This window comes from Stegodyphus dumicola, chromosome 2 (genome assembly GCF_044657685.1).
Source record: "Stegodyphus dumicola isolate Sdum_Otavi_A_Nest chromosome 2, ASM4465768v1".
In the NCBI taxonomy this organism is placed as follows: Eukaryota; Metazoa; Arthropoda; class Arachnida; order Araneae; family Eresidae; genus Stegodyphus; species Stegodyphus dumicola.
Window position 1 is genome coordinate 35,881,230 of NC_140769.1, and position 17,250 is coordinate 35,898,479.

Sequence of the window (17,250 nt, forward strand, 5' to 3'; positions counted from 1 at the left end):
ATACTCAGCATGCCTAGGCGTTGTACGGACTGTATTGCATCGTCTGGGAGACATACAATGTATTAACAATTATACCAACCATGTAATATTGTTTTTTTGTAAATAATGTTTTTTTTTTTTTTTTTTTTTTTTTTTTTTTTTTTTTTTTTAATTTGCTCCAGGGAGAAAAAATCGCTACTTTTTTTAATAATATCAAACATATAGCATCTTTTTTTGCTTTTTACCTTTTGTTTAATAAATAAGCTTTACAAATAAGTGAAATTTGTTTTGCTTCTAACTCTTCCTTTGCCTGATTTTGCATTATACTTAATTTATGGACATGAGTGTATTTCGAAAGCAGATGGCGCATAACTGAGTGAAAGTTTAGTAAGAACATCTACTTTCGCGTTTTCACCAAAAAGAGCAATCGAAACGTTCAAATGTCTGGATTACTGAATAAAGTAAAGCAGATTTGCTTATACATTTGTGCTAATAGTATGAAACAAAATATTCTTGAGAAAACCGGCTAACATTTACCGGCAATTTTCAAAGCAATTTTATGTTAATTGAACTGAAGCACGTTAAATCACAGTTATTTCACATCAAATTAATAGAAAAGTACATAATTTTCTGGAGTTATATGCAAAGTTAATTGTGAAAACGTCAATCTGATGGTTGCAAGAACTGAAATTAACAAAAATAAAATGTCCGATAGCTAGCAGATTGAATGACTGTTTCTCAGTATAAATTTAAAACAAACTGAACGTAAATCATAATATCAGCTAAGCTCAATTTAAGTTGCTTCTTTTCCTGGCTAATCACTCGTAAAACGAGAAAATCTTTCTCGCTTGCTTATTTGACAATGGCCATTCCTAACGGCAAAAGTGGTGGCCATTTTAAGCGCCTAGGAAAGCAGCCACCGTAGTCTCTTATGAAGGGACGGAGAATTATAACCATGCCTTCTCCGGGATCCGAACCCGGGCCCTTTGGTGTCATAGCTGGCTCCCCTAACCATTTTACCATCTGGGCGGCTTGCAAGCAAATCTTGTAAACGACAAAAATACCTGTGGAGAGAACTGCTAAACTAAACTGCAGCTGCCATGTTGTGTAAACTCTGCTGTAAATTTTGGAACATAACACTTTATACTGTAAACTTCATATTATAAAACTTCATATTGTTATTTACCCTCGAAATTTTATACTGTTAACTAATTTGTATTCTGACTGAAGTTAGAAGTATACAACAGTCAAGAAGATGACTGGAAAATAAAAATAACAGGCTGCAATTTTTGCGGCAAATTTAACTCTGACAAGAAATAATTAGTTAGTATTTTAGGTAGCAATTTAAACTGAGAAACTGTCAACGGTAGTGAAATTGCTATTTTTATCCCAAAATAAATCAAAAAATGGCATCACGGCTTAAATCTGTGAGTGCATGCATTAAGCTTTTTAAAATGCAATTTTTACCTTTCCAGTTATTTTTTCGGAAATGGTGTATGTTTTTGGTACTTTTCTGTCAACGGGGCGCTAGTCGCCAGATGTGGGCTTAAGCGTCAAATGTAGTAGCCTCTTTAAATCGTTTCGTATGTTTATATATAGTGTTTTGCTTAATGACGAGGCTGAGCGCGATGCCAAACTTGTGCAATTTTGTTTTCACTTAAAAAAATCACAGAATTTCGCGATATAGAATTCGCGCACAGCTTTTGTATTGCTCACGTTAAACATTACATATAAAATGGTTATTCATTTCATGAAGGTTTGTGTATCGTAAGTATTGCCACCACCTACATAGATTTCGCGACAGCGTTTATGTTTGGTGCTAAGTGGTAGCTCAGAAAACTGCCACTTTTTGCAACGATAGTTTTTATTCTTCACGTACTTAAGCAGCACCCGAGTATGTAAGCAAAATAAGGGACTGTAAATATATATATCCATATTTGAAGCTAAAATAAATTAATGAAACAGTAATTCAGAGTTAAGTATCTGTTATAAAGAAACAGTTTTACACAAAATTTCAGTATATAAATTTAAAGCCCAATATCATGCTTTTTCTTATGTATGTTTTGTTGTAAAATGCTGTATGCTTCGATGATTTCATTCACTCAGTTTTTTAGTTTTAGAATAAATAATCTAATATCTTAAATAAAAATAGGCAAATTCTATTAACATTTGTATGCTGAACCCGCCTATAGCCGTTCGAATATTTTATTAGTTAAAATTTTGAGTGTCAGTGAAAATTTGTTTAATTAATAGACGAAGGAAATAAGAGGAGAGGACATAACTGGTTTTTCTGTACACTGCCATGAAGCAGTGGCGCACCCCTCTTGGAAACCAAAACATCCAGTGGCTCGCCATCACGTTCAATAGGTTTTGACATGATCAGAGGAAAACATTTTGAAATAACGTTGTAAATACGCATATATATGTATATATTTCTTTTTCTACAATATTTAAGAGTCCTGAGTATATGAAAAAATACATTTTTAAACAGAATTTCATTCTGAACTGAGTTAAATGCTATACTTTCCCCAGAACAGTTTTAATTTAAATGAAATATTTTCACAAGTTTTCATTAATTACATTAGAAAGAAATTTTAAGGTAATTCTATTTTTTTTCGGTTAACGATCACAAAAATTAAATTCAAAGTTTATCGTATTATTAATACGAAAATCACGCATTATTTTTCTTTTATTTACAGAGCTTCTTTTTGAAATATTTTATCAAATATGAGATAATTTTTATTTTCTGAGGCATCTTTTAAATCAAAAATCAGAGTCGCTTTATAATTTATGCTTCATTCGTTCCATTTCAAAAAAGAGCATCTTTTATTTTAATCATGAAATACATGAAATATTCCTACTGATTTCCATGTATTTAACTTTCTGTGAGTATTTCTGAAAGAAAAGGGGATTGCTAATATTATTTAAAACCTCTAATTGAATGATTATAAAATGTAAGGAAATAAGTCTTCTAATAATTATAAAAAAAATTATCCTACATTTCAAGAATGCACAGTTTAAAAATTGTACTTTACTACATCCTTAAATGCGCATCTAATAGACTGCGCTTAACAACTCATTTTAATAGATTGTTTTCCATTACGAAAAATGCTCGCTTAAATAGTTTCATAAATATATTTGTCAACCGAATTTCAATTTATGTTTACAATTAAATGTTTAGATAATACTTATAATCATTATAAATTTAGATACATTTAATAGCTAGATTCCTTCACAGTAACATTTATAGGATTCCTTCATTTCCAAATTACATTTATAAATAACTTAATAAATATTTACTTATTTTGTTTAAGGAAAATGTATGCTTTTCCCAAGGATATACGTAAATATTCATATATATATGTATTTAATATTTTTCATTTTCAGCATGTGCAAATCTATATCTGAGCCTTCACTATATTTTTCGAGTAAAGTAATTTGAAATTATTTAGCATGTATCAGAATTTTTTACATAAGAAATATGCATGAATATAAATTGAATGAAAATTACATCCGTTTTTATAACGCACTGAAAGATCAGGTTTCCTTCAAAATTTATCCACGAAGGCACCTCTTCCCTTAGAGAGACAGCCCTTACATGCTTTACTCTATAAATAAACTTAACCTGACATATGTGCCTAATTAGAAATACTTTAACATGCATAATTTTATATTTGCATTTTGGCATCAAATTTTATACTTTTGACTAAAAACACGTTTTTAAGTACATTCAGTTAAACACGTTTTTAAGTACATTCAGTTTTAAGTAGTTAAAATTTCCTAGTAAATATATTTTGACCAAGCACTCAAATATCTCTCTTAGCAATTTTACCCAATTTAAGAATTCTCTGGTAATACAATAAATAACAACTATCCATTTCATATTTAAGCATTAACCTGACGATCATCAGACCACAGTCTTGATTGTCTTAACTCTGCATAACAACACTGCTTCTTTTATTTTTTGAAATCGTTAAAACAACTGATTGATCTAAATTCACAAATACCTAACATTTCCACATTCCAAGGTAATTCAATATGTAACAATAGGCAACATGTATACTGGTTAAATAACACTGAATCACCCTATTTCCAAATTCCTAATAAGCTGTCATGATGATGTGGCACATTCATATGGTCACATCACCTCAGCTCTATATTTTTGTCGTCCAATAGCTTAGGCTTTTATCAAACAAATTCGTAATCAAAACTGCTGTCGCAAGTTATCGAAAATTAACTAAGATGTGATTTTTGAGTAAATGCCACTAAATTATGAAAATTGCTATTACCCATTCAACAATGAATATTTCTGTCATCTGGGAGTGTCCCCGCTTTTCGATTTGTGGAACTGTCATAGGTAGAGGTATCACCAAACCGCTGTCAACATACTGTGGATGTAAACAAACCACACCTGCTTTAGAGACCAAAGTTCGACAGCACTACGTCAGGCGTAGTGCGGGGATGGAGTCTCCTTTTATTCTTACTTCCATGGTTTAATTAGATTAATGCTCTTGCGACAGAATGCGAAGCATGAGATTTGTCCGTTCCCGGAATGCTTGCTTTTTAAGGATATATAACTACGCTGTAATATGCTTGATACGGTTCTAGGAAAAAAAACCACAGGAAAAATGCTCACAGGAAAAAAGAACAGAATGCGCACAGAAATATGCTCACACAGAAAAAAGCTCACATGTAAATAAACCCACTGATAAATAAAATACATAGAAATATCCTTACATTAATCAATCAATTTTGAACAACGTACACCTACTTAATTTTTTAAAGAAAAATTATTTGATCATTTGAAAAAAAAAATAATATTGGACTACTGCTCACATAAAAGTTTTCAGGGGCGGTATATAAATGAATGAAAACTACAGTATAATTTTGCATGTACTATAATATTTTATACCACTGCCCCTGTCCATTTTTATTCCTGTAACTGCCAATAGTTAATTTTTTTTAATCTATTTTTGCATACTTTTGATGTGTACCTACAGAAATTAATGTTTGAATGTAGTTATTTAAGTTTGGAGCTAGAAAAGTTCTAGAAGACCACAGTTTCTAATCGAAGTGTGGAATCAATATGAAACAGCTTTCGAAAAATCTCCTAAAACCACAAATTGTTATGAAAGCTTTTATAAGGTACTAAATTCATTATTTAATTGTAGCCATCCCAATTTGTGGTTTCTATTTGACGGACTGAAAAAAGATTTAGCCTGTCAACGTTTATTATTAGCTATTGTAAATATATGGCATACTAAAGACAAAAAAAAAAAAAAAAAAAAAGATTAAAACTTACATTTGGTAATCGCGAATTCTGTAAGGAACTATGATGAAATCGATGATAAAATTAGATATTTACATATATTAGCTAACATTCAGCACGTTTATGTATTTATAACTTTTTGAAATATACATTTATGATTTATATATAATAAAGTATTTTACGTAATTTAAATAAAATAATTATTTATATTTTCTTATTCTTCTAAATGTTTATATTATAAAATATGTAACTTGTATTTACTATTATTTTATTTTTTTAACAATGAAAATTGTAATAATTTCTCACTGTATATTCTGTTTCATTGTTTCTTTTTCTTTCGCTCCTTTTCCTAATTCAAAATGGCCCATTTGTTAAGTTATATAACAAGTGAATCCACACATAAGTTATACAGTTTTTGATATATATATATACACCATAGGTTTTTTGGTATATATATCAATTATTATAATATATATATATATATATTATATAATTTATATATATATATATATGTATCATATAATTAAAATATTTTTTCTTTGAACAATTCAAGTAGGTGTACGATATTCAAATCGATTAATTACTGATTGATTAATCTAAGGATATTTTTACGTATTTTGCTTATCAGTGGGCTTATTTCCATGTGAGCATTCATACCTGTGATCATTTTTATACCTGTGGGCTTTTTTTCCTGTGGGCATTTTTCCGGTCACCGCTTGATATTTGATTTTTTAGTTTTCAGTTTTATTTTATGTTAATTAATTTAATTTTATGATATATAATTTAAAATTCTTTTCGTCTTTTATTCTCACCTACAAACATGACTTCTACACTTATAAGTTCCTGAGGAAATGCCGCTTTAAAATATGCATTTAAAAATAATATTATTCTTCTCTTTCATGCATTCATAAAGCAGTAAACCTTATAGTCACATGTCCCCAACAAATATAATAAAAAATTAATTTAATAGAAAAAGCCAATTGAAATCTGTTAATATATGTTTCAATCAGCATGAGATTATTGATAAATAAATCATCATAGAAAATTTCTAAAATTTAGCATCTGAAAATCTCCAAAGCCGTAATTAACACAAACTCATCATTGCGAAGTAGAGCTGAAAAATGCACCTTGGTGGGGATGAATATTGATCTCTTTAGTGCAAAATTTATTTATTCCCAGAAAATATTTCAGAAGTAAATAATTTTCCAAAATATAAAAAAAAATAAAAATTCCTTTTCAGTAAAAAATGAATGATTAAAGAATGGTACACTAGTATGAGTATGTATTTATTCGATAAACAAAGTGAAAACTGAGATTTCATTCTGATTGTTTTAAAATATATTTGAAATGCATATAAATATTTCTTTGGATTTCCCAGTTTTCAATTATCTGAAAAATTTCAATTTTGAAATTATTTTATTTTAGGGAAGTTCACTATTCCGAAAGATGTTACCTGCGCTATACCTGTTTACAAGCTGCACAGAGACCAAGAAATTTTTCCAAATCCTGAAGAATTTGATGCGGAGCGATTTTCACCTGAAAACTGCAAAAACAGGCATCCGTATGCATACATGCCTTTTTCTATGGGCCCAAGGATGTGCATAGGTAAACGTTTTTTGACTCACTTTGAAAGCAAAATTTTGTTTGAAACCTTAATGCGTCTGTCTAACTTTCCTGAAAATTCTTTCCTAAATATTTTTTAATATTTCATTTTTCCTTCAGTTCAAATTCAGTGTCTTTTCATTAAGCAAAATTCAATTTTGAAAATCTGGAAAGCTATGATGTTAATCAATTTTAGCAACGAAAATATAAAATAATGTATGATGAAATAATAAACGAATGATATATATTTCTTTGGTTGTCAGTATGCTGTAGCAAAAAATGAAACGTTAACTAGAATTGCAAATTCGATCTTTGAAGCATTAGGCCTGAATACAAGAAATGAAGAAGGTTTACCTTTGAAAACTAAAAGTGTTTTGTTTGTTTATTTTCTTTCGTTTATACGTTTGGTTTTGTCGGTTTAGTTGGTTTCGGCAAAGCACACTGGGACTGTCCGCCTAAAGTATGGAATGCTTCATGGAAGGCTTTCTAAGAGAAACATCCACTTCACATGTGGTTAAGGCTATAAAACTATGAAGATGCCCATGTAGTCAACCCGTTTCCTACACGGAACTACCAGTGTTCATTAACTTTACCGTTCAACTGCGATTGGCCTTTTTGCACGTAGGAAATTAGCTGTTAACTGAGCTTTTTTCTGAAAGTAGAGAATTTAGAGTATTTTCCCCAATATCTGTTTCAAGTTCATGTAAGTGCAAATTAAGTTTTACTGAAAATCCAAGGAAACGTTTCCGATGGAACAATAAAATTACTAGACATAAAGCATATAAAATTACTTGCAAATACTTTTTCTCATATAGGTATATATGATGTAACAATAATTGGATTTCTAAATCAGTCCAAAGAGAAAATTAAAAATACAGTAGTGCCTTCATATACGTCATTAGTCCGTTTCAGATCCTTGGACGTATACCAAAGTGGACCAAAAATCCTGGTATTAATATTATTACATTGTTTAATTCTAAAAACAAATGCAATAGATCAAATATACTTACGCGATACAGATATGAATCATTGCACGTAACAGTGCACTTAAAGGTTTTTTTACTATCCAAATCAAAAGTAATATTTTATTATGTTCCGACATTTCTGATCTTTACTTTGTAATCAGTTTTACCCTCTTTGTAACGTTAGCCGATTTAATAGCTTTTTTGTTTTTCACAATCGTACTCGGCATACGGCATGCAATAGCCATATCTACATCCCAAATGTTTGCGATTGCAATAACACTGGATTAGACAAATTTCTGCACCCACCTAATATATATTGCTAATCCACTCAATGAACGCCATTACATTTCTCAAGTTTGGAACCTGTTGTCCTCCGATATCTTCAAGTGAATTATACATGAAGAGTGATCTGGCAAATGTCAAATGAGTGATCTGGCACACATCACTTGCGGCTTGATTTTAGCAGCCTGCGGAAGCAGCATGAACTGACCCACGACAAGAGCATATCCAAAGTTCTCTCTTGCGGCTGAGTTTCACCTGAAGAATGCGCGACAACACGTAACCCCCCCCCCAGTATTCAACAATTCTTCAGTGACACCCCACCAGGTAGTATTGCTGCCTTGGCTTTCTTATCCTCCTGAACTAAAACACGTCTGGACTAAGATGAGAAAATGAATGATCTGGCACACACCACTTGTGGCTTAACTTTGGCAACGTGTGGAAGCAGCATTAAGTGACCCACGCCAAGAACGTATCCAAAGTTCTTTCTTTCAATGTCGAAGCATACTGCAGCAGTTATTGCTAGCCACATAAGATACTGATTTCTTCATGTTTCGCAAGATAAATGCAGCCGTAATTTTAATCACCTTGTTCCTTATATTATTGTCCAATAAATATATACATAGTTTGCCCAATTGCTTTGAAATCTGTTATTCTTCCTGGTATTGAATTTTGAAGACCAGCAGTGTATGATCATGTCACAATTCAGCCACATGGTTAGTAGGAAAATTAATTATACTTTTAAGTTATAGTACTTGTAATTACAAGAGACAATCTAACTTTTATTCTTCTAGGCTTCTAGGCTTCTAGGCTAGGTTTAGGATTTTCATCCTACATTCTAGTAGTCTATAGTGAACTGAGTGTGACTTCCCTGTGTTTAATCATTGGTGCAAAATTAGTCATAAAAAAATCAAATAACGATGAGAAAAAGGTGAGTAAATATTTAGGTGACGCAGTTTAGATGTTTTCGGTTTCCTTCTGAGGTTATTCGTCAACACAAAGCTCCATCTGAAAAGAGTTCTGTGGGATTTACAGTACCTCCTGTTAAGATTGCTTGTTTCATGTCTGTCAAAATACGCCTAATTTTAGACGTTCGCACTGAGAAAGAAACTTTTGTCTCGAAAGAAAGTTTGTTAATCATTCATTGTTTGGTTTTGTTCGATGTAAAACTATTATTTCAAATGTATTGCTCCCAAAATATTCAAACGACTTCAAATAATATACTCGATTTCCTTCATAATCTCTATTTCAGGGACACTGTTGTTATTTGCAAGTACACAAACGAATCGTTCAGTAATTTTTCGAAACCCATGAGTTAAAAGTTTTTACCATCTTTAGGTTAGGATTCGGAAGATTCCAATAATAAATACGCGGAGGTTAGAGATTTCTTATCTGGAACCTTATTAAAATTTGTGACTTCAAATATTTCAGCTCTAAAAATAATTTTGTCCTATCTGACTCTTCAGTTTTCGAAAAAGATATAAAACTCGGCTTTCTTCTCCCTTTTTTTAAGATTCAATTGCATTGTACCTTTTTAAGTAGAAGTAAAAGTTGGTTTAGATCATTTTTTCTTTTGTGCATGAATAACTAAACTAATTTAAGTTCACATCGAAATTTAGAATGAAAACTTGTAATAATTTTAAAAGCAATAAGCGTCTGTTTGTAGCTGTGAATAAATCTATCGTGCAGACAAGGTTTTTCTCCCACAATGCACTCGTCTGACAAACGGCTGTAGTAAAGATCTGGAACATCAATATTGTACATTATTATGAATTTCTGAAAATTTTTGCAATATTAAACGCATTTTATTTATACTGGCATTAAATAATAAGGAGGTTACATTGTAGAGACATTAGGTCATTTTGAAGCAGGAGACATGAAAATTGAGCACTGCCCTCGCCGGAACTCGAACCACGGACCTCTTGAAATCGCGTCGAGCGTGCTGACCACTACCCCACGAAGGCGGGAGAAATATAACATTTTGCTTTTCTTGTGTTCATATAAAAATATATACAGTATGTGAATCTTTAATGAAGTAAATTATAAGTAGAACTATTGCAATATTTAGCAAAACTTTTCTACGATGTTCACCAGGCTTCAAACTATAAGAGCATTGCAATTTATGAATACGGTTTTTAATTGTCTTTTTTCAGGTTACCAGTTCGCTATGATGGAACTGAAAGTGATAGTAAGTAAATTATTAAGAAAGTTTGAATTCACTTCTTTGGATCCGAGAAGTCGATCTCAGGAAATGTTTACGGTGGTACTGGCAAACTCAAAGCCTCTGCGTATTCATCTAAAGCAGCGAACTCCAGCATGAGAACTTTTTTCGTTATTTTATGCTTAGAATGACATCCTGTGTCATTAAAGTGTTCTAATTATTTTTCATGACTGCTTTTGCTTGCATCTTTATTATAGATTGGTAGCAGAAAAAAATCACTTTATAAACTCGATAAGGTTATCTAAAACGATTCACAAAGTTCAATTAATTGTCTCGTGATAATGTTAGTATTTTAGGATAAAGGTGTAGTCCTTTTTTTCCTGTATACAAGATTATAATTTGCTCCTGTTGCCTGAAAAATGCTTTTAAATCTGATGAAAAATACAAAACAAAATTTTGCCTAACGGGATTGTGTGAAGTGAATTTTTTAATTTGCACTGCACGCGGGTTTTAGCTTACGGTCGGACAAGACATCACGCTCATGTATGTTTACAGTATCTTTATATCATGTTATTTAAATGCAGGGGAGCTAAGGGGTAGTTGTAACAGGGATAAGCGGTGGTTTTTGTTATGTTGCGACCTATCTCACTTGTCTGATAGCAACCTCGGAACAAGCCCCTGAAATTCATCTTGGCAAGGATAGCAAGCTTGCGCCCGTCGTTGGCAAGGGACAGGTCACAGACAATACGACTTCGCTCATTCCGGCCCCTAATTTGATGAAGAGTACCCCGGGAGCGGACGGGTCTGAGGGTCTCCCACCCCTCTTCTCCTACCATAAATCTCTCGAGAAGACGTTCGGCTCGTTAGAGGGCCCCCATACCGCAGAGACACTATACAAATATCCATGACTTTTCCGGGTTTCGAACCCAGGACCTTCGGTACTGCAGTAAACTTTCTTAACTAGAATACCATCAGGATGGTGCGTTGTTTTTTAAAATTTTTCATCAGAATTTTCACTAAACGTGATTCTTATTACACGCGCTATTACGTAAGTACAGTCTATGCCCCGCCGAAACAGGTGGTGAGAGATCGTTTGCATATACTTCATCTTAGCTAGTTAATAGAAAAAGAATATTTAGTAATCTCTGATTTAATGCGTGTTATACATCTTTTATAAAAATGGTTTCACTTATTTACTTTGACTGTGTGTTAAAGTGCTGCTTAAATTTTTTTACCAATCGCGGTAGTTTTTTATAAATCAACAAAAATGTCTGAAATCTTACGACGGAACAAGTTGTAACAGAATTTTGGGCCGAGTTGTAGCAATGTTACAACGTGGCCAGATATCTTGATTCATGTAGTGAAACGTCTTTCTTTAAATGTTAATTCCTTTATTCCATCCAGTTTTTTTCCTTAAAATAGAAAAAAATCAATTTTTGACTTTCAAAGATAAAACTTGAGACCTTTATCTCGGACACAGACTAATAGATCCCGACGCAAGAGGAAATCTACCGTTGTAACTGACTCACCGGAAACAGATGCATTGGAAAGAGAATATGAAGAGATATCAATAAGAACCGGAAACGAAAAGGAAGATAAAGGAAAAGGAAAGGTTAAGACAAAAATCCAAAAAGAAAAAAGAAAAGGATAAAACGAGGAAAAAGAAGCATTTTGAACTCATATACAGATTCTGAGAGAGAAAAGTGGTTAAACCTAACTTGCGGAGGCGCCAGCAGCGATTCTGATGAAGAAGAATGGATGCAATGCTTAATTTGTAAAATGTGGGCACACGTTCAGTGCGTGATAGGAAATAATCTATCATTTTTTTAATTGAAATTCTGATGAAGACTGACTTTTATGTTTTTAGTTGATTAAATAATTTTATCCTTTTTTTATTATAAAGCTTTCGGTATCATTCCTTGCCACTACATCAGGTTATAATAACCTTCATGTGCTTTTTAAATATTGTCGTTTTTAATGTTACTATTTGTCCCATGTCTGTTACAATTTACACCAAGTCCAGGACAAATTGTAACAGACGAGTAGTTTTGATAAAATACTTTTGCACTAAAATCAACAAAATTGCCAAATGTTTTTTTTTTCGCATATGATGAATAAATAGTTATCCTATGAAAAAACAGCAATTAGGCAAAAAATCGTAAATTCATTCAAAAGTATAAATAAGTTTCAAAAAAATTTTACAATTAATCCCTAGCTCCCCTACTAACTGAGAAATTTCGATCTCATAAAGATAAATAGTAACTAGCAAAGGTAGGAAGCGCAATTATGTAACGTAAATTGTTTTCATCTCTATATGATTCTTATTATTATATTCATCTCTGGGACGTCAGAAGGAAATTTGAAGCGCTATGAAAAATAGAAAGTAAATAAGCAAAATATTTGCTATTTTAGTCAAGCTTCTTGAAAGAACGTATTCTGAGGTATAGACAATATCACATAAGTAAAAAATGTCCTTCATATATATACAGGGTGATTCAAAATTATATGTAAAAAATGTAAAGGCAGTTAGAGGGGACCTAAATAAACAGATTTCGTATGAGAATGTCTGTGCGATAATGCCGCTTTGAACGGTAAACAGCGCTGATAGTGCGGTGTATAAAAACGCTGCATTAGCTGGATTCTTCATTTCCCGCATGGATTTCGAGCAGCATGCATAATTACACCAATGCGGAGTTGCTAACATTCATTTCCTGTATAGGGGTGCACGAGGAAATAGATTAGCTGCTCAAAGGATGTAAAGAGAGCGATTTCCCGATAGGAATTAGCCGAATCGTAGACCATTCGAGCGTCCTCATCAGGAGTTAAGCACGAGTGGATCGTTTTATATGTCCAAGCATGATACTGGCATCGGAAAATATCACAAAATCCCTGCAATGGAAGCAAGAATACTAAACATAGTAGGGGATAGTCCTTAGTCAAGCTCGAGAGCTGTAGGACGTGCAGAGGTGAGCTATGCACCTGCTTTGAGGACTTTACATAAAGATGAAATGCATCGGTATCATTTACAGAAAGTGCAAGCAATGACCCCTGACAATTATCTTCCACGTCTCCACTTTGCCCCTTGGTACCTACAGCAGACTGCAAGCAATTAAATTTTCGCTGCAGATGTTTTATGCACTGATGTGGCTACCTTTACGCGCTCGGGTATGTTTAACATCCATAATTCCCATCTGTGAGCTAATGATAACACATATGGCACATTAACACACGCCTACCTAGAAAGGTTTTTCCATTAATGTTTGGGTAGGCATTGTGCACAATAACTTAGTTGGACCGTACATTATAGCTTAATCGTTTAACTGGCCACACGTACAGCATCTTCTTACAGGAGGTCTTATCTGATATTTTGGTCGATGTTCCTCCAACTGTTCGCAGACGAATGTGGTTCCAGCAAGAAGGATCTCCAACTCACTTTAGCTTGAACGTCAGGAATCACCTGGATGCTGTCCACGGCAAGCATTGGATAGGACGGTGCGGATCAGTTCCTGGCCATCGCGTTTGCCTCATTTTAACCTGCTTGTATTTCTTCTTTTAGGATCATATTAAAAGCCTCATGTACGAGAGTTCTGTCACCTCTGAAAAGGATTTTGTTGCCCTCTTGTCTGTTGCTGCTGGACATGTGCTCGACATGCTTGACGTCTTTTCTAATATATGCCGATCCATGCGCTGCCGCTGTGAATCTTGTATCGCTGTTGGTAGCCGCTCTTTCGAGCAGCTATTGTAATTTTTTTTTTCTTTACTGGTCTTTTCAGTTTCTTGTGATTGATACTGCTTTACATGCTAGCGCCTTAATACGGCGTTACCACGCGCACATTCCTATACGAAACGTACTTATTCAGGTCTCTGCTACCTGCCTTTACATTTTTTGCATATTGCATATAGTTTTGAACCACCCTGTATATATACAATATATATATATATATACGTTACAATACTGCGACTTATCTTTTAATATAAAATCTGCTGCTGATATAAACTGTTGGATTAACTGTAGCAACGAAAGTGCCCTCTGATGAGCAGCTGGAGAAATACTTCAGTAAAAGCCAAGTGATGAACCTGATAGGCTGTAGACTCTTGCTCTGTAATTTTCTTAAAGTTAAATTGATGTCCGTAAGAAACTTAAATCTGTTAATAAATTATTGTTACACGATAAAGGACTCTTTTATGACACCATCCAAAATGACTCCCCACCTTATAATTAACGCTAGTGTGGTTTCTAACCAATCCTTTACTATAAACTCTGCTGCTAATATAAACTATTGGGCTAATTGTAGCAACGAAGATATTATAGCCTTCTGGTGATATTATAGCCTTCTGGTGAGTACCCAAAGAAATATTTCAGTAAAAGCCAAGTGATGAACCCGATAGGCTATATCAGACTCTTGCTCTGTAATTTACTTAAAGTCAAATGTGATGTCCGTGTTTAATTTAAACCTGTTAATAAATTATTGCTACACTATAAAGGACTCCTTTATGGCCCTATAGAAAACGCCGCCCTTTATAATACAATACAAGCAGCTGTTTATGCTCTTCGCGGTTGTTTCTTACATCGTGTTTTTTCTATTCCCGAGCGAGCTCGTTAAGATTAAATTAAACCATTCCGTAACTAAGTTTGATAAACTCGACTGATGCAGACCTCCAGGACAATTTACAGAACATAACAGAATCTGGTGGGAATTTGAAGATATGATAATGGCTGATAGGTTCTTCTCATAATAATTACATTTCTATACCATTTTTACAGTATCAATAAATATGTTTTGTTTGACATTTTCCTTGAAATTTAGTGGGACGTCGCCTTATTCATCAATATTGTGTCATCGTCGCATGCATAGCAGAAATTCATTTCATCATTACCGCCCCCATATGTGGGCGTATAATGAATATTCATCTTTAGAGCATCGAGTTGTATATTAGATATATAAATCAAGCTTTGCATTGAAAATCTGTCATATTATAAGTTCTTAACTTACTTAACACAAAGGCTGCTCACACAATTTTTAGACAATTCTCCTTGTATTTGCAGTAAATATTTTATCTAAGCTTTTTATGTTTTAAATGTTCTGTTTGGTAGCCCTTATTCTTCACTATCTTTCCACACCGTAATTTTCAAGACAATAAAGCCTTTTATAGTATCGGAAGAGTTATTTTATCCCATTCCTCTTGAACTGTTTTCCAAGGAGTCCAAGGAGGGTTGTAGGTCGACGTTTGGACGTTGAAAAAATGCCCATAGCGTAAACGTCCGTGGGTGATGCATCAGGAGATTTAGTATGTATATGAGTATGGCCCTAACAGCCGCTTATTGTTCCAGTCCTTCTAGGAAATTAATAATGGAATTTAACATATGGCTGCTTGCTTTGCCTTAATTCAGTTCTACTAATTGATCACACTGTGTTCAAACAGAAGGTATTTCATGTTTGAAAGTTGGGCATAAAATATATTTTTGATAATATGTGGAGTTGATCTTAACACTTTCTCCGCTTCCTTTATTTTCCCTTCCACCCTGTAAAGTTTATGTTAATTTTTCTACCAGTTAATTTTTAGTTAAAAGTTACTTTCCTATCTTCCTGAATTTCAGCTTACAACTCTTGTCCAGAACGTATTTTCAGAATCGCGTTTGAATGCATATGAGGAGAAGTATTTAACCGTGAAGTTATACTAACGTCGTTAGAAAGCCAGAGAAGAAAGAACTTCGTTAGAAATATGTATTGTTAAGAAGGAAAACTTCGCAGCAGCAGGAGTGGCTCCCTTCGATCGAAAAGGGAATCAGCTGCGCATGCGTAAAACATCTGTCGCCAAAAAGCGACAAAGCTCGAAGCTGATGTCGAAGTTCGAATAGGTTTGACGGTCATGTTTATCAAGAATTTAAAGCTGTGTGACTCCATTTTTTCCCTTCATATTGACGGATATAAAATCAGACATCAACCTGCGATATGGATAATGCAAGTTCAACAGCCAGTGAAAGTGAAACTTCACCTAATTTTCTTATTCATCCTAACCCTGTTTCTCAATTTCCTGTACACGTGGCGGAGGAGAAAAATCTCGGTCAGGTCCGGTACATCACAGACGGAAGAATTCTCGCCAACAGGTTCCGTTGCCAAATCCCTTGGCGAATTTTCCCTCTTCTTTCTAGCGGCGTAGAAGACAAATTGGTTTACATTACGTCTTTACATACACGTTCATTGGCAGAGATTCTGACTAGCGGATGTTCGCCTTTTTAGACTACTCTCTCTTTCTTAAGCTATTATTAAGCTCGGCCGTATTTTAGGCCCTTGATTGCTTCGCCGTAAGTTAGTTAAGTTTTATTGATTATTATTCCTGAGTTCAAGCACAGGAATCCTACAACCCGTTATTTCTTTAAAAGCTCCATTTTCTATGAAAACAAAACTGTCAAGTAGCACACTATAATTTGTTTTCAAAAATATAGTTGCAGTTAAAAAAAATTCCAACCAGACGGTTATTTTATAGCAGAGCAAAATCTTCTAAAACATGTGTGTACAGCTTCTCTATTACGTGCTGTAAGAATCTAATAGTTAAAATAAATTCAAAATAGTCTCTTAACGACACAATAATTATTAAATATAGTAAATCTTTTCAAGAAAATCGCAGACGATTTCAGATAAGGTCGGTCTTCCGCGATGGTAATCTTCTGCGATTTGCTGACTGTCGGTGGAGGTGGTTATTGGTTTATCTGAATGGATATATCCTATTTAAAGTTCTTGGAATGTGTTAAGGTGCCCTGGAGTAGAAGTAATAGTTATCTGCTTAATAACGCTATAGTAACAACAAGCCAATCAAAAAAATAAAGTAGAAAAACAAAATATCTTAGCACATATTTTATATTTGCTCAGTTCTCTAAAAAGTTAAGTTATACTTTTAAGTATCGAAAACTAATCTTATGTGTAAAGCGAGACCCCGAAAAAAACTACAAATCTTGTTTTACAAATTTTCAGACAAAATTTTAATAATTGATA

The 17,250-nt window shown here is 33.4% G+C and overlaps 1 protein-coding gene across 1 annotated transcript in view; it reads left to right on the forward strand.

The window, feature by feature from the left end:
* LOC118201103 (cytochrome P450 4C1-like) overlaps positions 1-10,414 on the forward strand; it is a 52,632-nt gene extending 42,218 nt beyond the window's left edge. The window contains exons 7-8 of the mRNA XM_085809787.1: positions 6,674-6,853; positions 10,248-10,414. Of these exons, the coding sequence (XP_085665913.1) occupies positions 6,674-6,853; positions 10,248-10,414 (347 nt within the window). The remainder of the gene's footprint in view (positions 1-6,673; positions 6,854-10,247) is intronic.
* Positions 10,415-17,250: the final 6,836 nt, after the last annotated feature.